At 44.7% G+C, this 27,544-nt stretch overlaps 1 protein-coding gene and 1 non-coding gene across 2 annotated transcripts in view; both read right to left on the bottom strand.

The window, feature by feature from the left end:
• Positions 1-527: 527 nt before the first annotated feature.
• The window catches only part of LOC126355853 (uncharacterized), a 36,152-nt gene continuing 9,135 nt past the window's right edge, over positions 528-27,544 (bottom strand). Inside the window, exon 2 of the mRNA XM_050006343.1 lies at positions 528-4,052. Coding sequence (XP_049862300.1) covers positions 2,902-4,038 — 1,137 coding nt within the window. The 5' untranslated portion in view covers positions 4,039-4,052 and the 3' untranslated portion in view covers positions 528-2,901. The remainder of the gene's footprint in view (positions 4,053-27,544) is intronic.
• On the bottom strand, positions 23,201-23,273 carry Trnaa-cgc (transfer RNA alanine (anticodon CGC)). Its single transcript has one exon. It is a non-coding gene; the product is annotated as a tRNA-Ala (tRNA).

Genomic DNA, 27,544 nt, shown 5'->3' with positions numbered 1-27,544 from the left:
AAGCATTGCAATATATTAATTACTACAATGGAGCTCTTATCGTGAAACTTAATTAGAAGTTTTATCCGATCCAAAAGTGGGCGATTCTGACGTGACCAATGATTGTTAGTATTATTTTTAGGCGTTTTTCTTCTTTGGTGAAGATGAATAGTGCGTTAGTTTGTGCTATCCACTACAGCGTCCTCTCTTTTGAACCACACTTTACTCTTCAAAGCACGAAAACTACATTAATTTCTGTTACCCATAGTAGCTAATACGGCCTTTGATTTATAAACCATGATTCACCCTAAAAATTTATCAACAATTAATGTGTCTTCTTTTAAATGGAAATCAGAAATCTACCTCAAGTATCGTTTCCTCCAGCGCACGTTTTTGCGACATCACTTTTAATGTGATGTTGTTGTAAGCAGTAAGTAGTACTCTGTTGGAGCAGACAGTCTGCCATAATAGCATCAAGATAATGAGTTTTCCTTACAAGTGTAAGTGACTGATTAGATTTTTGATTTATTTTCATCAATGCTACCTTGTAGTCATAATATTCATGAATTCTGTAACTATAATTCGTGTTTTATTTCTGCAACACGATTTTTCACTTCTCTCTGTGTCAGTACACAGTGTTTTTGTATTTGCAGCCTCAGTGGGAATTACACTGTCATCCTTTTATGTGTATGAGCATCCATTTATAGCTTTATTAAATACATACTGGTCCAATTCTTTGTTTTAGCTAGAGTTGCGCTCTACCAAAACTATGGTTCGGTAATTCCATAAATGACGTAGTAAATTATAAGATTACTGACAGTATTGGTAGGGAGAGTAACATAAATGAATGTGTAAGAGAGCAACTGGGAGCTGACCACTCCTCTGTGGATTTTGTTTGTTTAGTTATTTGTCTTGCTAATAATTAGCACCACACATCGCTCAGTGTTAGCCCACGGTGTATTTTATATCCTTACAAAATATAAATTGCATTTATAAATAATGAAAATTAATTGATGGCATAACTTCTGTGCTTTTATGTAACCAATATAATTACTTTTGATGTAAGGACAATTTACAAACAAACATTATATATATAGTAGTTATTTTGTATTCAATAAATGCGGAAGTTGTTTATAACCAGCAAAAATATGTTTTATATAAGTTCGACGAAGAATTGAAACTTATGTTTGACTTTTTTTCTTTTTTGTTGAGGAAACTGCGATTTCAAGCGCTATATGATAAATTTTTATTTTACTACAACATCCCTCTGTTTCACGTTACAAATCAACACTTTTCGAATAAAACCTCAATTAAACATTGACAGTTTCAATTGTGCTTTAAATACTGTTTACTTTTAAGTACCAGACAGGAGGATAACTAAGTACAACAAAAATGTTCCGCAGGTTATCCAGTCGCTTGTATATCCTCACTCAGTTTCTAGACGGTTCATCACTTCCAGTTTTTGGGGAAATCTGGTACGAAAATGACCGCATGTGTAAAGAAAGCGATCGTTATGAGGTAACGCTCGACAGATATGCAACACAGCTACCGAACAGGTAACACGAGTACGGCCTTACGTTAGCGAAGCTATTAGGGAAACTTTCGTAGTTTACGGTAGCCTGTGGTACTTTTACAACTCTAGTTCTAGCCTTTATGTTCCCTAGTCTTGCAGACCAGTACGCGACACAACATGTTTTGGCAGCTGTCATCCAGTTTAGCGATCCATTTCTGATGCTTCCCTCGCGTAAATGTCCTTTAGAACTGATGACAAACATTCGAATTCGACATCCGAGAACATCGCTTTCCGTTACAAGTTGCGGATCAATTTGTAACAGTTCTCAGTTGTTTGTTCGTTTCCATTTTCTTTCTAGCTGCCACCTACTGCTGTAATTTGGGCAATACCTCTTACTTATTCATTTTATACAAAAATAATGATGTATTAAAGGATGCATTTAAAAAAGGAAACTATATAAGACTCTGTACACTTTTTATTTTCCGTTAACATTGCCCTAAGGATTTCGCTAGGAATTTTTAAAAATGTTTATGGAAACACTAGAGGATACAATATTTGGGAAACAAATCTGACGAAAATACTAAATGTGTAAAGCAGACCAAGAGATGACTGAAAATTTGTACCAAAACTGGGATTCGAACCGAGATCACCTGCTCACTGGTCTGGTGCGCTAGTCACTATGCCTCACTGGTTCAGGGGATTTGCAAAACTGTACAGAGTATTCATGCCTCCCTTCTCAATCGACATTCCCATTCACGCCTCAGCCCACTTAGATTGTGAATGGGGTGTGCCAAGTTAGACTGTGCAATGGTGCAAAGCGACTGTACCGAGGTGATGTAGTGATCAGCGCATTTGCCAAGTGAGCAAAAAACCCAGATACGAATCCAAGACTTGATAGAAATTTTCATTCGTCCTTCAGTCTGCATATATACATCACAGATGTCTGAGGCATGAAAAGGTCTCTGGAACCATATTGCTTCATTTGAAACTAATGAAGTAATTTAGTTTTTAGTTGAAGTCTAGAGCTAAGTACTCAAAAATGTTTTAATCTCTATAGCAACACAAAAAATAATACCATTATTTTCCCTGCACAGTGGCTTATTACACATCTGAGAACTGAGAACTTTGCAAGTACAGCCCATTGCGTGGTAGAGGCATATGAAGCCCCATGCAGCGAGGTTGTGCTCGTTAAGGTTTTCAGTTCAGGACCGTGCCTTTTGATTCCCTTAAGCTATCGAAAATAGAGTTCTCGACTCCTCGTAGTTCTCGTGGCCACCATTGATACGATCACAGCCGAACAGGTCAGGCGGTGAGTCCAAGCTCATTAACGCACTCAAGAACACCAGAAAAATGAAATGGGACACTGCAGACTCACTTAAATATGCAGTGTTTCGTGCACATGATATAATTTAAGGATCTACTGCATTCTGCGCAAACTCCATGGTAAGGTCCAAGTCTTCTCTGTCGAAGAGGGACAGATCCTTCTGGCTGAAACCTTTGCAGTTGACGATGGTGATGCTGGAGAGCAGTGGCAGGCCAGGAACGATCTGCGCGAACGGGAAGCCAGACATGTCGCACTCGTACAGCTCGATGGACTCGAGGCTGGGCATTTGGGCGAGCTGCCGCAGCGCGGCTGCCCCGAGGTCTGGGCATGTGTCCACCGTCAGGTGAGAAAGCTTTCTGCAGCGCGCCAGCGAGCCCAGTGACGTCACTCCGGTGCACTTGGCCAGCCTGAAGGCCGTTAGCTGCCTGCAGAGCGCCAGCAGCTGCAGCGTGTTGTCCGACAGCTGCAGTCCCCACAGGTCGAGGCTCTCCAGCGCGGGACAGCAGTTGAACACCGTGGCCAGTGCCTCGTCCCCAAAGCCACAGTACTTCGGCCTCTCTTTCGGGCCTCTTTCATCCTTTTTGGGGACCTCCGGAGCTTTGGGAGGCGCGGGACCAGGATTGTAGACACTCTGCTCAGGCGGGCCCAGTCTGGTAACCACCACGACGTCTCCTACCTTCGACCCACTCACCGAACCCTCGAACAGACAGTTCTTGTGCTCCTCCGGCTTAACGTTGCACGATTTATGAGCCGTAACATTCTTTGGCTTGCATACGATCTCCTTGCGGGGAGCGGGCCTGTCCTCTGGGTCACCTAGACACATGACGAGGATGTCGTCCTCCATTTTTACGCTCTTGACGTGACTCATGAAGGCACACGCCTTGAATTGGGCCAGACTGAGGTCGGCGGAGCTGTTGACTGGGCCATTGTTCACCACGAGGTTCCCACCGCTGTACTTGGCGCGAAAAGCGCTCGCTTTCTTGACGCAGAAGAAACGCAACAAGGCAGTGTTCCACAACAGATCTGACAGCTGAGATCCGAGGTTTTTGTCTCTCACACATAGCTTTCGTGTTCCCCACAGTTTGGTGCAGGTTGCTATTTCCTTCCACCTTCTGCACACGTGGAAAGCGCAGTTGACAAGGTCGTCATCTGGCAAATATGAAAATATCTTCTGTGTCAGCTCTGGGGGCATCCTGTGTATGGATGTTGGTCCTCGATCCATGGCTGTTGTATAATCTGGAAACAAAGATAAAAAATTGCTGTTAACAATTTTTACGGACACGATAGTAAGAATAATGATATACTAACATACTACTGGTTGTCATAACGGACAAGAATGTACACATTCATCACGTCAAAAGTTAACAGTAACTTTCCCACAGACGACACTGAAAGTTCTGGGAAGGAAAGACGACGATGATGTCATTACAGACTGAAAAGAAAATTTGATTGGGGAAAGAATAGAGGCGAAAATCGGTCGCGTAATTTTTAAAGAAACCAATCTCACATTTGGGTAACAGATTTACAGAAATCACAGGCTACATAAATCTGGATTGTTAGACGAAGACCTGAACCGTCGTCCTCCAAAATGCGAGTCCATTGTCGAAATCACTGCCTCACCTCGCTCAGTGACAGTATCGGCAGCCTCCATGGGGTTGGTACGGAACAGTGTTTGTCCGTTCGTTGTATGTAATACACACATCAAGAACAGTTTTGCATCACCCCGGTTCCTGGAACTCCTGAAGACAGACCTTGACTGTGGATATTCTATCACAGACGCAGTCCCTTTGATTGTTCAGAGACGTCATCAAACCCACCCAAAGATGTAAACAACCATGCATGAGCAGCACCTATTAGACGGAGGGGGTCCGACAGCCGATCTGTTCCAGTCATTCCACCTGGAAGGAGGTACACAGCTCGTGTTTTCTGTAGTTCAACCATGCCTAGACGGTCAATACCGCGGTTCGATCACATCCGCATTCCTACTTTGTGCCACGAATGGCTGTCAACAATGGAAGTGTCGAGGCGTCTGGGAGTAAACCAAAGCGATGTCTTCGGATATGGTGGAGATACACGGAGACAAGAACAGTTGATGACATGTCTCGCTCAGGCCGCCCAAGGACTACTACTGCAGTGGATGACGGCTACCTAGGATTATGGCTCGGAGGAATCCTGGCAGCAACGCCACCATGTTTAATAATACTTTTCGTGCACCCACACAACGTCGTGTTACGACTCAAACTGTAGGCTGGATGCGCAACTTCACTCCCTACGTCCAAGGTGAGGTCCATCTATGCAACCACGACACCTTGCAGCGCGGTACAGACGGGCCCAACAACATGCCGAATGGACTGCTCAGGATTGGCATCACGTTCTCTTCACCGATGAGTGTCGCATATGCCTTCAACCAGACACTCGTCTGAGACGGCAACCCGGTCAGGCTGAACGCCTTAAACAGCGAGTGCAGCGAGGTGGAGGTTCCCTGCTGTTTCGGCGTGGCATTATGTGGGGCTGGCGTAAGCCGCTGGTGATCATGGAAGGTGCAGTAACGGCTGTACGATACGTGAATGCCATCCTACGGCCGATAGTCCAACCTTATCGGCAGCCTATAGCCAGGCATTCGTCTTCATGGACGACAATTCGCGCCCCCATCGTGCATATCTTGTGAATGACTTCCTTCAGGATAATACCATCACTCGACTAGAGTGGTCAGCATGTTCTCCAGACATTAACCCTATCGAACATGCCTGGGATAGTTTGAAAAGGGCTGTTTATGGGTGACGTGACCCATTAACCACTCTGCAGGATCTACTCTGAATCACCATTGAGGAGTGAGACAATCGGGACCAACAGTGGCTTAATGAACTTGTGGATAGTATGCCACGACGAATACAGGCATGCTGCAATGCAGGAGGATGTGCTACTGGGTAATAGAGGTACCGGTGTGTACAGTAATCTGCACCGACACCTCTGAAGGTAGTACAGCATGCAATGTGTGGTTTTCATGCGCAATGAAAAGGGCGGAAATGATGTTTACATTGATTTCTGTTCCAAATTCCTGTACTCTCGGAACCGAGGTGATGCAAAAGTTTTTTTGATGTGTGCCCCTAGTGCAAGGCCGAAGTGACAGAACGACTATAGCCCATGATAGTCTTTGACTGTACCAAATGCAGTCGTGTTAGACAAGTGTCAGATTTCGGAAGTATACGGCTTCCACCCAAACGAAACGAGATCGTTGGTGATGTTAACGAACTGTTTGTCATAGCGTATTAGCGCGAGAGAAGTTAAATCAAAATCAATGGAATTGGATGAGCATATTACAACAGACTTGTTCATGCGCTCTGTCAAAAAATATCGACGAAAACAACGTGCACAAAAGAAACGAGACTGATGCAACAAATGCATAATTACCAAATCTGTTCAGCCAGTGCTGGTCACTTTTCAGTCAGGTCATCGATGTATTATCATAAGCTGTAAGGGAACAATATCTTTGATTTCTGATGTTTGCTGATGATACAGTGTTCAATAGCAACAAGAAGGATGAGCTTGAATTGGATTGGAAAGTTGGAGAAAAGCTTCGAAAGACAGAGGGATGAAAATCAAGAGGAAGAAAACGAAGGAAATGTTCCTCGAAGCGCAGGAGAACCTCGTCAGATGTATTGTCAGACAGAAAAATTAACGACTGAAATGAGATTATTAAGAAGATTTTATGACGTCACCAGAACCGATAAGGTCAGAAACGAGAGAATAAGAGGTAGCGGTAAAATGACGGACATTTGAAAGAAGGTTCAAGAAGGAAGACTGCAATAGAATGGACAAGTTGTGGTAAGTTGACCAGAGAACGGTACAAATGGTAGTGCATCTTGACAGAGCAAGAAGAAGAGGAAGATGAAGATGGACTGTTTACGCGAGGACTTGAGGGAGAAACGTCTTAGGGAAAAGGAAGTGTGGGATTGGGGAAAATGGAGAAGGCTTGCCAAGAATGACGACTCGATATGAGGTGGAAAAGAGTAAGAAGAAATAGAAGAAGTCTGGTCACCTTCAAAGTAGAACCCATCTGAGTCCACAAATGTCTCAGTTTTCTCCTTACTAGGCTCAAAATATTTCTCTGCACTATGTTTTGCCTTTCGACAGAACGTAAGAGCACAATGGCAGTAAAGGGCTTATCCATTGCCATGATTAACTTTTTTGAAATTTGTCACACTTCAGGGCACAGTTGAGAGTCGAAAACAGTCACGTTCGTAGGCAGTAATAATTTAGAAATTCGCCCCAGAGTTCTGGCCGACAAAGCATCACGATGGCCGGCTGTATTCTGTTCCCTGGATGAAAATCGCTTGGTTGCACAGCAGAAAATTCTCTAGTCGCTATAACTCTTAGCTGATTCTTCACTACCCGTTTTTCAGCGACCTCCCCACATGGAAAAGCACATATTGCACTGGAGAGGCTCTCACCGCCTCCTGTCACCAACATTCCCCTCCAAGAAACAACAAAAATGTACTGTACATCTATATCTACTCATATCCGCCAGAACATTATGACCGCCGATTTACTATCGATATAATCCCCTATCCAGGCGATAGCAACGTCACCTGGCGAGGAATGACTGTTAGTCAGACACAAGCACAGTGCATATGGTATAAGTGAGCGCGCTGTCGTGTGCACGATGGGGAACACTCGCAATCTATCTGAGTCTGACCGAGGGCAGATTGAGAGCTGTTGGGTGTCCGAGGAGTGCCATGGTGAGTGTCTTCAACAAATGGGGAAATTGCGTCCAGATGTCGGGGGGTTGGCCGGACACTCCTCATTACAGATGTCGAAAGTCGTAAGCTGGGCAAACTGGTAAAACAGAATAGGCGGCGAATTGAGGCGGAACTAACATCAGTCTTTAATACTGGGCAGAGTACACGGAACAGTTCTAACGATGGGCCTCCGCAGCCGACGACCGATGCATGGCAACTATGACTGATAAGGACACGTGACCATCGGCACTGGACGTTGGCACAGTGGCAGAGCGTGGCATGATCTGATGAATCCCGATACCCTCTTCATACCGATGAGAGGGCGCGAATCCTTTGTCTTCCACGGGAACATCTCCTTGACACCTGTACTGCAGGACGGAGACATGCTGGCGGCAACTCCATTATGCTAGGGCGAACATTAACGTGGGCATCCAAGGGTCCAGTGGAGCTCGTGCAAGGCACCATGATGCAGCAGTTGCAGACCGCCTACACCCCTACATGACGGTCATGTTTCCCGACCGCAGTGACCTTCTTCAGCAAGATAATGCGCCATGTCATAAAGCCAGGAATGTGATGGAGTGGTTCGAGGAACACAGTGACGAGTTCCAGTTGATGTACTGGCCCCCCAACTCGCCAGATCTGAACCGAATCGAACACATCTGGGATGTGAGTAAACGTGGCATCAGAGCTCATCGTCCCACTCCTCAGAATTTACAGGAATTAGGTGACTTGTGCGTACAGATGCGCCAACTCCCTCCAGCGATCTACCAAGGCCTCATTGCTCCCATGCCACGACAAGCCGCCACTGTGAACCGCTTCAAAGGTGGACATACCGGCTATTAAGGACGTGGTGAGGTGGTCATAATGATTTGCCTGATTTACTACTCCGTTAGCTACTTTATGGTATGTGGAGGAGGATGCTTTTCGTACCACTGTGCTTCCCAGTTTTCCTATTCCTGTCGTATATGGTTGCGTGAATAAATTTTGCTAGTAAGCCTCCGTGTGGGTTCGAATCTCTCTAATTTTACCTTCATGGTCTTCTCGCGAGTATACATATGGGGAACAACGTAAAGTTTGACTCCTCTAGGGTCCTACTTTCTCAGGAGACCATTTCCTGATGCGGAACGCCTCTCTTGCAGCGTCTGCCACTGGAGCTGGCTGAGCATCTCTGTGACACCTTCGCACTTACTAAATGCACCTGTAACGAAACGAGCTGCTCTTCTTTGGATCTTCTTTATTTCCTCTACCAATTGTACGGATCTCGCACTGACGAGCAATGTTCAAGTACTGGTCGAATGAATGTTTTGTACACTACTTCTGGGGTGTGAAGGTAAATGACTCAAATTCTTCATGTTCATTAGTCTTAAGCAGTCTTGAGCACCCTTGCATAGTACGGCAGTGCGGGTCTCTCACATCATCTCCTATGCTCCTTGGAGTATGGGACCTCATCATCATCATACACACACACACTGATTCAAGTTGGCGTCATTGTAGAAGATCTTTCACGATGGCTTGTGGTTCCCTGACCTTATGCAACTGTGTGACTGTGCAGGTGCCACAGAGCCAACATTCTCATGTCGTACGTAATGCTTCAACCTTGATGACATCGGAACCCGTTCCCTGAAGAGTGATGTGTCATGTTCACTGTGCAGGTCCTGGATCCGGGAACAACGAGAGGTGCACAGACTATGGCACGAAAGCACCAATTCTGGACTGTCTGGAGGAGGTACAAGGATGAGGGGCAACCTGTGACTCATGTCCATCAACCGTTAAGAAGCGCCAGGAGGAGTGTTGCAGTACAAAGGTGGAGCTATGTCCTGGTTTGTAGTTCTGTGCTGGTCAATATAGAGTAGGTCTTGTGGAGAAGGTGTAGCAGCCTGTTACATGTGTGTTAAAAAGTAGCTTGTTGCCCAGGATAATACAAAGATATTTAACTCTGTCCATCCAATTCAGAGGTCGATTGAGGAGAATCAGGCGATCACGGAGATCAGGACGTCATCATGTAAACATCACGGCCTTCGTCTCATCTATATTGAGTTTAATACAGTTTTGCGCCGCCCATTGAGCAGTTAACGTCAGTTGTTGCTGGAGGCGGTTGATGACGACTGTGACTCTCGGCTTCTCGGGAACAAAGCCGTATCATCAGCAAAGCACCACTCGTGGCAGAACTGGAAAGTAGTTAACATAGATTACAAAGAGAAATGGTGATAAAACTGATCCCTGTGGAGTGCCTTGAGATGGGTGTTTGACACTGGAGCTTTGTCTTTCTAATTTCACCGTTATCTTCTTGGCGTCAAGAAAGCTGATGATCGATTTGATGCAATAGTCAGGAAGGATATGAATATCATACAAATTGGTGATCAGTTTGTCACGCCAGACCCGGTCATACGCCTTCTCTATGTCGAAAAAGCATGGCGACGGGGTAATTAGATGCATTCATATTAGAAGTGATATATTCTGAAATCCACAGAAGTTATAATTCCGTTGAAAACCGAGGTTGAAATGCGAACTGATCTGGCCTTATCACTTCCTAGTCCAGGACTATGGGTCGTATCCTCTAGAGTAGGAACCACTTAAGAATTTTGGACATTGTCAGCAAAAGATTGATTGCTGTATGATTGTAGGGTTGGCTTGTCCCTTTTCCAGGTTTCGGAATAGGCACCACCTGAGCAACTTTCCAAGGCTGTGGGAAATATCCCAACAACATGCAGTTGTTGTAGATGCAAGTGAGCAAAACAAGTGGCTTCTGGGGGACATGTTTAAGTTGGTCATGAGTGAGGCCATCTGGTCCTGGAGCAGAGTGAACCTCAAGGTTGCGAATTATTCGTCGGATTTCTACTGGAGTCGTGAGAAGTGGTTGTGCTTGCTGGACAGTCACCCTGATTAAGGGTACTCTCTGCCTGATCCTATCTGCATCATCATCACCCTGTGGGGTGTCCACAACGTTCTGAGCTTCATAAGTCGAAGTGACAATTTTTCATTTGGCGAGTGGGTCGTACATCAGTCCAGCAGGTCCCTGAAGTACTTTGTTCAGTGGTCATGTACCCTGTAGGGTGCGGACAATACTCCACTTGTTCTGGGATTGGAGCAGAAAGGTGGACATTTTGTCTTCCCACATTTCAGTTCGATTTTCCAGGGCACGTCAGTGAAGTTCGAATGAGAGGCATTTCATCTCTCTCCGATCTTCTGGGTTGCGATAGCACTGCCAGCGATGCCTGGTGCTATTCTTGAAAGTTTTTAAACCTTGGCTAAAGGTAGAGAAGTACTCAAGATAAGCCATAAGGTAGATGCTGGTCAGTGATGACTTTGTATGCTCTGTGAATTTACCCATTTAATTTCTCAATGGCTTCACCAATATGGGCTACAGATGAAACGTCTACAGTGGGTCAGACATTATTTTACAGCCACCATTCAAGCTGCTCCCAATTCGTGGACGTTTGTGATAGATGTTGCATTGAGTGCAAAACCTCTATGATCACGGCTAAAACGGGTTGGTGGTTGGAGGTCAATAGCCACGTCCAGAACATCCGGTCTACGATGGGGGTTCGATGGAATGTGCATTGGGTCCTCAGGTGCGAACGTAATAGCATCAAGCCTTTCTTCCAAAGCATAGAGTCTCTCACCTCTCCGATTCTTGCGTCGAGTGTGCCATGCGAAGTGCTTTGCGTTAGGGTCACCACACATCAAGATTTTTTCTAATCGGTCAAATATCTCCAGGAAATACTCGTCAATGAATTGCCTGTTTGGGCTGAGGTATGCAGAGATAAGTGTGATGTGGCCATAGGCAGTAGAAATAGTGATGGCTGTGGCTTGATGGCTGTGGCTTCAAGAGTTTCCAGTGCTGGGACAGCGGATGGTGTATGTGTGGTGGAATTATTGGTGAAAATGGCGGTACCTCCACTACGGCCATTAGCACGGTCTGTCCTAAAGCTGACTATGTTATGGAACTTAAAAGTTAATGTGGGACGGAAGTATGTTTCAGTAGCAAATACACTCCTGGAAATGGAAAAAAGAACACATTGACACCGGTGTGTCAGACCCACCATACTTGCTCCGGACACTGCGAGAGGGCTGTACAAGCAATGATCACACGCACGGCACAGCGGACACACAGGAACCGCGGTGTTGGCCGTCGAATGGCGCTAGCTGCGCAGCATTTGTGCACCGCCGCCGTCAGTGTCAGCCAGTTTGCCGTGGCATACGGAGCTCCATCGCAGTCTTTAACACTGGTAGCATGCCACGACAGCGTGGACGTGAACCGTATGTGCAGTTGACGGACTTTGAGCGAGGGCGTATAGTGGGCATGCGGGAGGCCGGGTGGACGTACCGCCGAATTGCTCAACACGTGGGGCGTGAGGTCTCCACAGTACATCGATGTTGTCGACAGTGGTCGACGGAAGGTGCACGTTCCCGTCGACCTGGGACCGGACCGCAGCGACGTACGGATGCACGCCAAGACCGTAGGATACTACGCAGTGCCGTAGGGGACCGCACCGCCACTTCCCAGCAAATTAGGGACACTGTTGCTCCTGGGGTATCGGCGAGGACCATTCGCAACCGTCTCCATGAAGCTGGGCTACGGTCCCGCACACCGTTAGGCCGTCTTCTGCTCACGCCCCAACATCGTGCACACCGCCTCCAGTAGTGTCACAGGCGTGAATGGAGGGGCGAATGGAGACGTGTCGTCTTCAGCGATGAGAGTCGCTTCTGCCTTGGTGCCAATGATGGTCGTATGCGTGTTTGGCGCCGTGCAGGTGAGCGCCACAATCAGGACTGCATACGACCAAGGCACACAGGGCCAACACCCGGCATCATGGTGTGGGGAGCGATCTCCTACACTGGCCGTACACCTCTGGTGATCGTCGAGGGGACACTGAATAGTGCACGGTACATCCAAACCGTCATCGAACCCATCGTTCTACCATTCCTAGAGCGGCAAGGGAACTTGATGTTCCGACAGGACAATGCACGTCCGCATGTATCCCGTGCCACCCAACGTGCTCTAGAAGGTGTAAGTCAACTACCCTGGCCAGCAAGATCTCCTGATCTGTCCCCCATTGAGCATGTTTGGGACTGGATGAAGCGTCGTCTCACGCGGTCTGCACGTCCAGCACGAACGCTGGTCCAACTGAGGCGCCAGGTGGAAATGGCATGGCAAGCCGTTCCACAGGACTACATCCAGCATCTCTACGATCGTCTCCATGGGAGAATAGCAGCCTGCATTGCTGCGAAAGGTGGACATACACTGTACTAGTGCCGACATTGTGCTTGCTCTGTTGCCTGTGTCTATGTGCCTGTGGTTCTTTCAGTGTGATCATGTGATGTATCTGACCCCAGGAATGTGTCAATTAAGTTTCCCCTTCCTGGGACAATGAATTCACGGTGTTCTTATTTCTATTTCCAGGAGTGTAGAATGTCCACACGATAACGAAGAATAAATTCTTATTATTTAAAACTCAAGTGGCATTAAATATACAGAGTGAAAGGTCCCTTAGTGTGGTGAATCTACAGGCCATAGCTATGTGCAAACAGTGCCATGGCACCTATGAAAAGGGCCATCGGTTTGGAGATGGAGGTTGGTGCTTCGTTAAATGCTTCAATGTAGTGGTAATTACGGCAAAGATATTCCGCTGTTGTAACTTAGAGAGGAAGTCAGAAATTCTTGAGAAAGTCTTCAGAGGTTCTGTGTAATCGAGGGAGTACTGTTCTTGTGGAGTTGCCGTTGGTGATCTTCGTCCTTGTTGCCATGCCGATTGTCTTGTCGAGGAGGCCGACGGAGCCTGTCGGTTCGGAAGTCCTGGGAAGTGCTTTGTACTGGTTAGAAACGGTGATGGTGTTGTTTTCGCCGCTTGCTATCCTCGCCAACGTGAAGCTTAACCTTGGGGCCGTGTAGGTGCGCAGAGCTTCTTGAAAAGTACTGTAACCTTCCTGCAGAGCTGTAGCGGGTTTCAAACTTCGATCGTTGACGTGGATTGTTGTCCGTTCGTGCCACTCCATGACTTGTTGTGTCCATAGCCCTAGTCGTCGTCGCCGAATTTCCTTCCTCCATGGCTATGGTCGTCGTAGACGGGGCGTCCGATCTGACCGCTGGCGGCAGCTGCCTCGTCCGCGCACTCGCATGTGCATCGCTTACTCTGAATAGAGCCGTTTGTTGGATTATATTTATGTAGCTGGATGGATGCCCACATAGGAACTACTTGAGTGGCGTATAGTGGAAGCATAAAATAGCCCCCACGCTAGTAGTCAGACGAAGGCTGCACTGCAGCGGTTTGGTTGGGAAACACTGCAACATTATCCATGCAGCCTGGATCTTTCACCGTGTTATTTTCAGCTTTGAGATCCTCGTATTTCGTTGGAAACCCTTGTTTATTTTGAAGGTTAATAATTTTTTTAATGAGGCAACTTGTTTAATTCAGTTGTTGCTTCAATTTTCAATCATATCTAATAACACTAAAATCACAATCAAATTTAAGGTAAATAACAAAAAATTGGAGGAGGAGGAGGAGGGAGGAGGAGGAGATTAGTATTTAACGTCCCGTCGACAACGATCGCTAGGTTATCAACAGCTTTTCGCCGGGCCTTATTCACTTCCCGCGGGACAACAGAGACCCGCGGAACACAGTTTGGGAAACGCTGCTCTAAGGAGGCTAGCCTTACTTCAGTTGCACCTGACCACTAGGCAGCTCGAACTCTTCTACGTACGGCTGTCCCGTATCTTCCGGATAACGCGGTACTTACCGATGGCAGGACCACTGGAGAGGACTACATGAAAGGCAGTCAGGTGAAAACCGACCCGCCAGGTTAGCCGAGCGCGCTAAGGCGCTGCTTCCTGGACTCGGCTAGGCGCGCTGGCCCCGGATCGAAACCGCCCGGCGGATTATCGACGAGGGCTGGTGTGCCGGCCATCCTGGATGTGGTTCTTAGGCGGTTTTCCGCATCCCCCTAGGTGAATACCGGGCTAGTCCCAACGTCCCGCCTCAGTTACACGGCTCGCAGATATCTGAACACTTTCGCACTATTCCATGGATTACACTAGTTGCAGACAGTTGGGGGTACGCTAATTCCTTTCCAGGGGCTACGGGGTGGTGGCAAGAAGGGCATTTGGCCACCCCTTCAACTAACATTGCCACAGCTGACTAACCATGCCGACCCTGCGTATCCGCGGGAAAAACGGCACAAGCGAAAGAAAGTAAGTAAGTCAGATGAAAACCGTACACCTGCCACAAAGGAACCATGGAATGGTTCCGCTCAAAAGAAATCACCACCGTTGTCTCACTGGGAACGAGACGATCGATTCCTGTTTCATAGAACGCGGTCGGCCGCTGACGGATCTTAAACTTCCTCGTCCGGCTGAAATCGACGTCTACGCATGTCTTTCTTCAGGTCGCCAAAGATGTGAAAGACGTACACTGTACGTAGAATGGTGCTGTGCACTCGTCCGATTGGCATAGGGGGAGAGGCTGTTATCGTGCGACACTATGATTCCGTCCGATAACATTCCGATAGCCTGAGGGCAAATGTCAAGGCCAATAGTGAAAACATCCCACTTATCCTCCACCAAAAGAATCCAAAGCTGTTCACCCAAGTTCCGTTAAGGTCATGATGACTTCCTTCTTTGATTACAGTGAGGAACTATACCGTAGTCAATGCGCAGCGCTATGAAGACACTTTACAGAAACGGCGAAGCATAATAAAGTCAAAACGCCCAGGAATGCTGTCGAGAGGAAATATCCTGTTGCATGATAACACCCGCCCCCACACTAGCTGTCAGACGAAGGCTACACTACAGCGGTTCGGTTGAGAAACACTGCAACACCCTCCATACAGCCTGGATCTTTCACCGTGTGATTGTCATATCTCTGTCGACTTGAAGGAAGATGTGTGTGAACGTCGGTTTCAGTGGGACGACGAAGGGCAAGAGTGGGTGCAGGTGTGGATCCGTCAGCGAGCACCCGCCTTCTGCGAAACAGGAATTGATCGTCTCGTCTCCCACTGGGATAAATGTCTTAACGCGTATGGTGATTACCTTTGAATAGAACCATTTCATGGTTCCCATTGTGGAGAGTGTTTGGTTTTCATTTGGGTGCCCCTTATAGTAGGAGCAGACAAAGAGAAAATGCAAAGTAGGTTTAGGATGTTGGATGTAGAAGTTACGTAGGTCAGTACCGTATACGAAGACGCGTAAAAGTTACTTCTTGCCTCACAGCCGGCAGGGATGGCGGCACACACAAGTCGTTGACTTCACCAGCTACTTAGCTTTATGATTTAAGATACTAGAGGTAGTCTCTCATCAAATGCCCATAGACCACAGGATATGTGCTGCAGGTAAACTTATTGATAACTCTCCAAACAAATAAACAAAAAAGAGTGTCCTCCGATAGAAGCTGTTAGCTGCTGCTGATTTCTATCATCAAGGTAAGTTATTTCAATGCTGAATTCGTTGCACCGAGCAAAATCTGGCACTTAACGATTCTCTTTCCTAAATCGTGAAATGGCCCTTTACTCGTTCAAACTCATTTTGTAATCGCATAAAGCCATCGCAGAGACATTTCAATTTCGTGCATGGATCTTCTAACGATTCTTTGTAACGAAAGGGTAGCAGGAAGAAAGATTAGGGTTCAACATCCAATTGAAGACGAGATTGTTGGAGTCGAAGCACAAGCTCGAGATAGGGAATGATTGGAAGAGAAATCAGCCATGTCCGTTTTGAAGAATCCATCCCGGCATTTGAACCACCATCATCCCAAATGTGAGTTCAATATCTTGCCTCTGTGTCACCTCACTCTGTTGACACTTTAGATTTGATGCTGTTTTCGTTTTGCTTGGAAGTACAACAATGTAGCAGAATCCAGTCGTTCTCAAAATTTTCAGTGTGTCCTTTGGTGAAAGTTACAGGGCATAACAAGACATTTCCTGCATCTTTCTTACAAAATCGTAAAGGAGTTTTGAGCTCTTTTCTCGTGTTGCAGAAAAAGACACACGCACCCTGTTCTACAGAAACAACAGACCCTTACAAAACAAAGTGACCTAATCAACAAAATCAAAGACATGGATTCAGCCGAAACAGCTATACTACTCTCGTTTGACTCACATCAAAGTACACCCACGTACCAGATGAAGGAACTATCGAAACAACTACAAGATTGTTAAGAAAGCCAAACATTATACCAGATACACAGACAAAAGAAATCTCAACCATTTTGAAAGGAATCACAGGCTAAATTATTTCAAGTTTAATGATGAAATCTACATCCAACAGGAAGGACTTCTCACGTGGTCTTACGTAAGTGGCTTATTGGCCTTAACCATGTTGGAAACAAAATCTTCGAAGAAATAATGCAACCTAATTGCCATAAAGTAATATACTGGGACCTCTGTTGATGACGTAATTTGCTTTGTACATCAAACACACGACCAGATTCTATAGTCATACAGAGACAGCATTACTGTCCTACCAAGCATCTACTTCACACTTGAAACTGAAACAAACAAAAAGCACATCACAATAGATAATAAAAACCATGAACGCCGGTTCATAGCATATATAAAACCTACAACAACCAGTTCAATAATACACAAGAAATCTAACCATCCTACAGCACACAAATAAGTCAGCTTCAGATGCCTCTTACACAGACTGAATAGAATTCCGATGATTAAAGAGAGCTATACAGAAGAATTAAACATAATCACATACGCTGCCAAAGAAGACAGTTACAAAATGTACACAATAGGCAAATGGACCCAAAAACACCACTATCACAATGTACATACAACAGTATTACAGTACAACACACCAGTAGTGACCACGCAGCAAAGAACAAACAAAATGTACAAGCTGAAGAGATCACAAACAACAGGAAAACACCTCACCGGAAACAACTACCAGCCTAGAGGCAAATTTATTTGCACCATTTATTAACAACAGAAGAAAAAATCTTCAAATGTGTGTGAAATCTTATGGGACTTAACTGCTACGGTCATCAGTCCCTAAGCTTACACACTACTTAACCTAAATTATCATAAGGACAAACACACACACCCATGCCCGAGGGAGGACTCGAACCTCCGCCGGGATCAGCCGCACAGTCCATGACTACAGCGCCTTAGACCGAACAGAAGAAAATTACAGTATCCAAAAAGATGTCACACAGAGAATAAGTAAATGGCCCGAAACCACTGCAACACTCAACACACTAAGCGAACTATCAAATAATTCGCAATAAAGCTCGCGCACGTACACACACACACACACACGCCCGAGGGAGGACTCGAACCTCCGCCGGGATCAGCCGCACAGTCCATGACTACAGCGCCTTAGACCGAACAGAAGAAAATTACAGTATCCAAAAAGATGTCACACAGAGAATAAGTAAATGGCCCGAAACCACTGCAACACTCAACACACTAAGCGAACTATCAAATAATTCGCAATAAAGCTCGCGCACGTACACACACACACACACACACACACGCGCGCGCGCGCACGCACACACACACAAATGAAAGCAAATCGGAAAAATTCAAATTTTGTGGCTGATAATAAGAACGGAAATAATGAAACAAATGTATATCAAGAGCGTATCTGAAACGTAAATTGTGCAATGAAAAGTCAGTCTAAGCCACAGTAACAAAATAACATACAGAATTCACTAACGAGTGAGAAAAACGTAGCAAACCTGTTAAAAATCTATAAATAACAAACACAGAAAACTGTTTTCCAAACTAAAGCCTCACAAAATATTTACCGGTGTCCACGTGTTCACAGATCGTTTTAAATATAAAAACAACAAAAAAATATTTAGTAGGCAAATAAAAACCAGTACAGCCCAGAAAAAGTCAAATACAGCAATGGTAAGTTTTAAAAAGAGGCATATGCCATTACTTTACCGGAATATGTACTTTGATGGTTATATTCAAAACAAACATTCAATTCAGACGTGGTCCTAACATCTCTGTGTTGCAAATGACACGGTGTATTAATTTAGACTTGTGGGTGATATCTGTTGGCAACCTCGGGATATACGTAATGTAAAAAAAACGTAAATTATTTAATATGCAATTTAAACAACAACAAAATTTGATGTCAATGTATTCCGAACTTACATCAAATTTGTATATATATTTTAGAAAGAACAAAAACAAAAATCCTCCGAGAATATCACAACTATGGTGAAGCTTGTTCGGGGATTAAACAAAATAGAAATTCTTCTTGCAAGATGGTGGACGTTCTTCAATTCATTATTCCGACAAATATTTCGCTTAACATTAAACAACAGATGGCCCTGGAAAACCGTTCGTTACCACTGTGTCATTGACGGCATCCATTGTTCGAAAACAGCTAGCCATTTTAGAACTAGACTCTCCTTGAACCTGGCGCATCTAAAAATACTCTGTTCAAGCGAGCAGTGAACCTCCATAAAATACACGGTGCCCCTGTTATAGCCTTGGCACCCACAGGGCCGGTACTAAATAATCCCGTCTTCCCAGCTCCCACTGCTGCTTAACGGAAGAGGCTGCAGTTATTTATACCCGAGGAGCACTTCAAAAGCCAGCCGACGCAGAGCTTCGAGAGCGGACATTACCTGTCGATGTCTCTATCATCTGGCGCTAGATAGAAAATTCTGTCGCCTTAAAGCATTGCGTTTATTAGAAACACTTAGAATCTAGCATGATAAACAAACGACATAACCATTCGAGAGTATTATTAAATAGCGTCATTAGACCGAGCCTACAGTTGGCACGGCGATTTAGATCGACTGGGAAAGTCACAGGAGTATTACCATAAATTTGAAACTTGCAATCAATAAATATCATATCGGAAAGTGCTTCAAATTAATGAAAAAGTTACTTTTTCATGCCGATTCTGCGTGCACTAATGGGTGCAAATATGATGAAGTTTGGTTTATTGACTTACGTAATGAATATGATGTGACAGCTCTAAACTTCTGTCAGACCAGGACTCAGACCCGGATGCCATGCGTATTATAGGCAAATAAGTCTGGCTCCCAGACCGCTGCTGCTTGTTTAGATCGAACGTCTTTGAAGTCCCACCACAATAGTGGAAGAATATAAGTTGCACCCGAAGAGCTGAAAGAGTGTGTGCATATAACCTGCACCTCGGAACCTGACATACGGCCGGGAGAGCGGTGTGCTCGTCACATGGCCCTCCATATCCGCATCCAGTGACGCCTATGAGCTGAGGATGACACGGGCCTTCCTGGTCTGTTCGGTAGGAGTTTAGAGTTATACACTACTGGCCATTAAAATTGCTACACCACGAAGATGACGAGCTACAGACGTGAAATTTAACCGACAGGAAGAAGATGCTGTGATATGCAAATGATTAGCTTTTCAGATTATTCACACAAGTTTGGCGACGGTAGCGACACCTACAACGTGCTGACATGAGGAAAGTTTCCAACCGATTTCTCATACACAAACAGCAGTTGACCGGCGTTGCCTGGTGAAACGTTATTGTGATGCCTCGTGTAAGGAGGAGAAATGCGTACCATTACGTTCCCGACTTAGATAAAGGTCGGATTGTAGCCGACCGCAATTGCGGTTTATCGTATCGCGACATTGCTGCTCCCTTTGGTCCAGATCCAATGACTGTTAGCAGAATATGGAATCGGTGGGTTCAGGAGTGTAATACGGAACGCCGTGCTGGATCCGAACGGCCTCGTATCACTAGAAGTCCAGATGACAGGCATCATATCCGCATGGCTGTAACGGATCGTGCAGCCACGTCTCGATCCCTCAGTCAACTGATGGGGACGTTTGCAAGACAACAACCATTTGCACGAACAGTTCGGCGACGTTTCCAGCAGCATGGACTATTAGTTCGGAGACATTGGCTGCGGTTACCCTTGACGCTGCATCACGGACAGGAGCGCCTGCGACGGTATACTCAACGACGAACCTAGGTACAAGAGTGGCAAAACGTCATTTTTTCGGATGATGGGGCATACGGGCATACATGCGTAAGGCCGTCGCACTGAACAGAGATTATGTTGAAAAGTAGCGTTTTGTAGTCAAAAGAGTGGGAAGTAATATGGTGCATAGGAATCCTGAAGAAAACCAAATGTGTTGCATTACTTATTTAACGCCCCTCGTATGTTTGCCAGGGGCTTAAGAACGGCAACGAATCCCTGATATAGATGTTTCGAAACATATGACTGATTTTGATTAGCGTCTTAGCAGCCTCTTCATCGTATTTAAGGACTAAATTTAAACTGTGACTAGATTCTTATTTGCACATCTGTATGTACGCTTCTCTTCTTTGCACATCTGTATGTACGCTTCTCACGGTGGACGCACCGTCATAGCCTTGGTAAAGGAAGTAAACAATTCGCGCATCTTTACGCCAGCATGACTACCAAAAGAAATTTTCATATTTTAAGATCGCGAAACACTTCTATCGATTGATCAAATTGACTGATTTTCCTCTTTTCCTTCCTGTTTTAATTTTTCTTCTTTATTTTAGTATATCTTTTCCAAAGCATCTTACGCTTGTTTCAGCCCAGTTACTCCGATGCTATAGTCGCTGAATAAGTTCTTCAATAAGTGGTGATATTTTCCGCACATCCTCTTAGAGTAAACAAACACATCGCGACCTGACGTGACGCAGTTGTCAACAATAGAGGGCTGTATGCAGCGCTCCCCGCCGTTGCCTCGCATCAGTCTGAGACGAGGAGAATAGTGAGCGACATGAATGTGCCCGTCGGCAGAGAGCAAAATCTTACGGAATCCGCGAAATACAGTAAGAACATGGAGCAACGACATCTGCCAGGAGGTAAGCCGTCTACAAATATCGGAGTTCCGCCAGTTCGTAGCACCCAAAACACAGGTGTTAAATCAATTGTAATTTTATGTAAACGCATACTATAAACTCTCACAGACGTGCATTTAATGAATGTGGAGAACTTCGACACAGTAGTTATATTCGGGGTAATCTGATTTTGCGAAACAGTCATCCAGACTCTTTATCACGTTTTTTTCTGAGGCTGTTTATTTTGGAGGAGAAAATTTTGTAACTACAGGAAAATCAGAATACTACGAATTATACGTTTTCTTAATGCTGTTTCCGTGCAAAATGGCCTCTGTATTTCCTTCGGTTAGACATTACAGACAAGTCGATTGTCTCTTGAAACACATGTTTTTGATGCCTGTAGACCGTATCATAAGAAATACTATATTTTAAAATAATGTCTAACCATACTACAAGCAAATTTCAAACATTAAGCTGTATTTTTGTCAGAAAACTATTTTTTTTATCGTAGCCATATTGTAAACAGAAAGGAATGCTATTTGAAAATGTTCTGCTTACATATGGCTAAATAGGTTGGTCAGCTTTCGTCTTTGCTGCAGCACGCCTCGTATCCTCAATCCCAGTACAGTGAGCCTACATTTTCTTAGTTTCTCATCTCCTTAGTACTCAACCAGTGGAAGTCGCTTGAATTCGATCAACAAATACTGTGTGTTGATTACTCTCGCTGCCAACTTTGACAACCAAGTGATGCTGGGCGCTACAGGTCCGACACTAGTCGTAACTGTTTAATGTTGTGTTTCATTTCAATTATAAGTAATTTGTACCAATGAGTATCACTTCTCGTGAACTTTTATACCATTGTATACCACCTGATCTGGCACAAGTATTAATCGCTCACTCTAACGTTAGAAGATTCCCGGAGCTGTGACTGACAGGAATAGCTGTTGCGATAGCTGTCGAAAAACTGTGTGTAAATAGTATCTTCACTGAGTATATCAATTGATTTAAAACACTTCAAATTCAATTACAGATAGCATGTCTGTGATCTTTAAACTCCGCGTGTTACGTCTTCTTTCAATTAATAGTACAAAGCAGCACTGAACACAGCTTCTCTGCTAGCTAAAGTTGAAAAGTTGACTAAAGGATTCGCAAATCATTATATCAGAGTTATTTCCAAAACCAGCTTTGATTATATTAATTATTTTAATATATGCAAATACTTCACCTGAGTTCTCGATTTTGCTAATTTTTCCGTGTACTTTCTATCGTTTCTCTCTTTCGGAGCTAAGGTCTCATCCTAAGGGGGTCCTGGGGCACTGATGCTTGTACGCAATCGACCTTGCTCGTTACGACTCGGTGGTTGCAGAGACTGCACTGGTATACAGAGAGGTGAGCGAAATATCAGTCACTGTGATGGAGTCTACTACTATGGCGCTCTTCAGAAGACATGTTTTTTAAAAGTTACAATACTATTAATAGCGGGTTAAAATAAACAGTTGAAGTATGTTCATGAGTATGGCAAACTTTACGATTTGATGGCTGTGTACTGCAATTGAAAGAGAAGCTGCTGGTAGCCAGTAGTGTGAAGATGGAAGAAATAGTGGGTGGTGTGATACAGTGAGCAGCAGACTGGTACCGGTTTTGTGCTAAGGTTAGAGCAACGGTTCAAGTTTGACGAGAAGAAACGGTAGGATGTGGATGGAGGAGGAAGAGATTAGTGTTTAACGTCCCGTCGACAGCGAGGTCATTAGAGACGGAGCGCAAGCTCGGGTAAGGGAAGGATGGGGAAGGAAATCGGCCGTGCCCTTTCAAAGGAACCATCCCGGCATTTTCCTGAAGCGATTTAGGGAAATCACGGAAAACCTATATCAGGATGGCCGGAGACGGGATTGAACCGTCGTCCTCCCGAATGCGAGTCCAGTGTGCTAACCACTGCGCCACCTAGCTCGGTGGGTGTGGATGGTCAAGTTTATGGGACATATTGGATTTCCAGAGGTGTTTTAGCGATTTGAGAGTAGTTATGAGCTGGCTGCCAATCCCCTGACTAACACTTCTATATTGCTCTGTCTCGTGAACGTATTACTCGACAAATTGTTGCCGGTGTGGATACTAGCGGAAGTTTGTGAGAGTTCTCATTTTTCTAAATCTAATATTTATATTTCCCCGTTACTATATAGGATGGACTGACTGCAGCCCTGTTCTGCATTTCGGCCTCTTCTGTTAATTATTTCTAATTTCATGTAATTATTAGAGTGGATGAAGGGGTAACTGCGGTGTAATATGATATGTGAATACCTGAATTTCTATTAAATGAGTATATGACAGCCTGGGAGTGGGAATTTGAATCTTAGATAGCGAGAGTCAAGTACACCAGGTGAATCTATAATGAGTGATTCGCCAGTTTATATTACTGGGGAAACGAGTAACATACCCCAGTAATTCAAGGGATTATTCTGATACTTGGGGGTTTTATGGAATTGTTTATTGCATAAATTACTTTGATGGCTATTGATGTTCTGATTGTTCTAAAGTAAAAGAGGCGAGATAGGGAGGCTTAGAACTGATAGCTGATTGAAAATGATGAATCTCCGCCTGTCAAAAGTGAGAGCATTAGCGCGCATTTCGTGAATCGCTCTGTGGAGTCTAGAAGACTCAGCCATCATGATGAAAGGAAGCATTTACACTGAGCTCTGAAAAGGCGATTTAATTTTGCAGGATTACGATTGTAAAAAAAAAAAAAAAAAAAAAAAAAAAAAAAAAAAAAAAATCGTGGAGTGCCTTAAAGTGTCAGAGGGCGTCAAGTTTGTGTGAACTGCGATCTTTTGAATAATTAAAATTTGCATGTTGTACTGTACAGATCGTAACTGAGAAAAGGTTGTTCAATATGACCGTTTTGTGGAATATTGAGCGAGCATTTTATTTCACAGATGATTTGTCTGTAATTTTTCCGCTGAAAAGTTAAGATGCATACCATAAACTGCCTACTGAAAGTGAGCGTGATTACATGTAAATGTCGAAATTGCCACTTCAAATTAGATCGGATTTGGTACTAAATCTCCATCCAAGATGTGACATTATATCGGAATTTTGACAAAAAGGCTTCCTCTCATTTAATAGCTAGTGAAACAAACTAAGAAAACATTTGATGCGCCCTTTAGGCGTAATTAGTGCAGGTGTTCCGCTACGGCTTCTCCAGTCGAGAAACATTATTCGTTCTCTAACAAGGCAGGTGTGGGCTACAGAAGATAACCGAAAGTTGAGGGAAAATTTTTCAGTAGACGAACAACATCGCGCCGCGGCAGGTGTCTAGAACGGCCCCAGTTCAACCCTAGTCCATTGGAGCTTGACACGTAGGATGACGGACAATGATGGCTGTTCCGTCAGGGGGCGACAATATTTCCTAAGGAAGCATGACAAAAGACTCCGCCATGGCAGCATCATGCACTCTCGCGTAGCCAAATGAAAACACTTGACATATATTACTCCCCAGTACGAGGTTACGTCAGTCTGCAACATCTGGACAGAGAGGTCCTCAGTATAGCACACTATTTTCGAGGCGCTGAGAAGCAGGGTAGTATAACCGACTCGTGTGGATTCCAGTACGTTTCGTTTGCAGATCAGATTCCGAGCTAAGACAGCGCTAGAAGGGTGAGGGTTTTTTAATGTCACGCGTAGTTTCATTTCATTCTCTACCATGATGAAATTTCCAGGAGGATAGAAATTTTCTGTGGCAGTATGAATAAGGTCGACCACCTACTACTGGTCGGTTCCAAGATGTACGAAGACCTGCAACCAGCCTGTCGCTTGCTCGAAGTAGAGACTGCATGGCGGATTGTACACTGTCAGTTTCAAGAGTTGTTCTGTATACTTGGCCACTCATTAGATACGAGGGCTGATCAAGAAAGGCTGAAATTGATTTTTCCTGTAGTTTCTGTAATGGTTTTCTACATGTGCCCTAAATATTTGAAGAGAGCAGGTTCACTCTCGTATCGGTAGGTTGGTAGTAATGCTGCAGTTTGTAAAGACACTTTGTATTTAGCATACCAAACAATGGAGGTGACGCGAGATGAGCGGTTCATTTAAACTATACAGCTACCGAGACTTAAGAAAACCTGCAGCAAGCATACGGTGATAATGCACTACTCCGTGCAACTGTGTTTGGGTGGTTCAGAGACGTCAGAGGAGGTCGACTTGCCTGTGTTAATGTGGGCTCTAGTGTTTCTGCTTCTGCTGTGATTGCAGTCAACATCAACATAGTTGCTGAATTGTCCGTGAGAATCAGCGGATAGCATTACGTAACCTCGGTGAAGTACTGAGAACTTCATGTGGCAGTGTCTTTACGATTATTTCATGATCATCTCCTTCTGATCGGTGTTTGTACTCGGTTGACTTCCGAAAACAAAAGGCCATGCGAATGAAGCAAAGCCATGAAATACTGCGTCTCTTTGTTGATGGAGGCGATGCGTTTCTGGAATTATCTGTGATGAGTCATGGCTGCATTATTATGATCCTGAAGTAAAACGATCCAGCACAGTGTGGAAATTGCCAGGTCCTCAACACCAAAAAAAAAGGCGGAAGTTGTTCCATCTGCAGGGGAAGTGATGATCACATTTCTTGACCGTCATGGAATGATTTACCATCATGCAGTTCCCCGTCATACTACTGTTACAGCAGCATGCTACACGTCAGTATTGGGTAAACCGAGGAAGCACATTGTAAGGAAACGATCAGAACTATCTCGGACTGGGTGGCGACTTCATCTTGGAAATGCGCGCCCTCTCGTCGCAAATCAAATCATGCGGTTTCTGGCTCAATTCAACATTACCTATGTACCGCATCCACCTTTTAGCCCCGATCTTACATCCTGTGACCTTTTATTCCCATCACTAAAGGCAAAGCTTCGGGGCTTTCGATCTGAGAACTCTGAAGCAGTGCTCAAGAAAAGTGAGGCGATTCTCAAGGATCTGACAAAGAATGGCTTGCACGTGTTAGAGGACTGGCAGAGACGCTATCAAAAGCGCAGTCAATTACGAGAGAGAACTTTGAAAAAGATAGTCTAAACAATGGAATGGAGTAATAAACATGAGTCCTTTTTCATCAGCTCTCGTGTATTCTCTTCGTACAAATGCACTGCATGGCTTGGTAAATGTGACGTCTTTTCCACTGCGACCCAAGAACACTGGGGTAGCGTACTCCTCTTTGATGTCGCCGTTTACCTTTTCGAATTAATCTCGCCGTCTGTCTGTTTGGTGATCCCTTGGAACACGTCACAGCTCTTCCAATACTGAGTGAATAATGATGTACAGATTTACAGGTTCCGATGATCTTGTTGGGGTGGACGATAGAATCAAGATAGGAGAACTTGTACCACTGCTTTTGTTTTCCATGGCTACGAGGACAGTTCAATAGATACTTGTTTGAAGACAAATGTCATTTCTAACGCTAGTTGGTGTTACCATAATGTACTACCATCTGTTATACGACACTCATTAATAGATTAATCTGGATTTGGTAGTCAATTCAGTAAGTTGCACTATGTGATTTTCGCCGATTTGGAAAAAGTTTAGTATCGTTCAGTGCTTGCTTTTGATCTGGGAAACATGTGATGAGACAAAAACAAAATTAAACGCTGTTTATGGTGATCCTTCGGCACCAGTGACAAGTTACATGTTGTTTCAACGTAGACGAGTAACCGTTTTCGGTGAGGATCGCCTGGGAAGACCGGCAGATGTGGTTGCCGAAGAAATAATCGAAAAAGTCCTCGATTTTTTATGGTCTATTACACGGTGAAATACTAGATAGTTTTGACGAGCAATCGAGGGAAATGCGGTTCTATTTGATATAGAAGAAAATGCAGTTTCATCACGACTACTTACGATATTTTACAATTTTCGCCACAAAATTGCTTGAGTTACGTAAGTAGTTGGTGTCGCGCAACCTACATTGGCACGACCTAGAGAACCTATATGCAGAGGCTCTCTCCCCCGACCTATCTCCCGCGAATTATTCTTATTCGCAACAAAATGCACAGCCCATTGATAAAAAGGAGTGCCGTGCGGTAATTCGTTTCTCGCATTTCAAGGGGAACAGTGGTAGTGTGCAACAATGTACGGCATCACATGACAGTGGTTGGGTGGAGCACGCGCTTCCAGTGTATTCGTACAAGCCTGAATGACGAAGAATGAAATGCCAGTCAGTCTCTCTGTAAAGGACTGGGA

The sequence above is a fragment of the Schistocerca gregaria genome, chromosome 1 (assembly GCF_023897955.1).
Source record: "Schistocerca gregaria isolate iqSchGreg1 chromosome 1, iqSchGreg1.2, whole genome shotgun sequence".
NCBI classification, from domain to species: domain Eukaryota; kingdom Metazoa; phylum Arthropoda; class Insecta; order Orthoptera; family Acrididae; genus Schistocerca; species Schistocerca gregaria.
The sequence above is the reverse complement of the archived record's forward strand: the minus strand, read 5'-3'. Positions and strand labels throughout refer to the sequence as shown.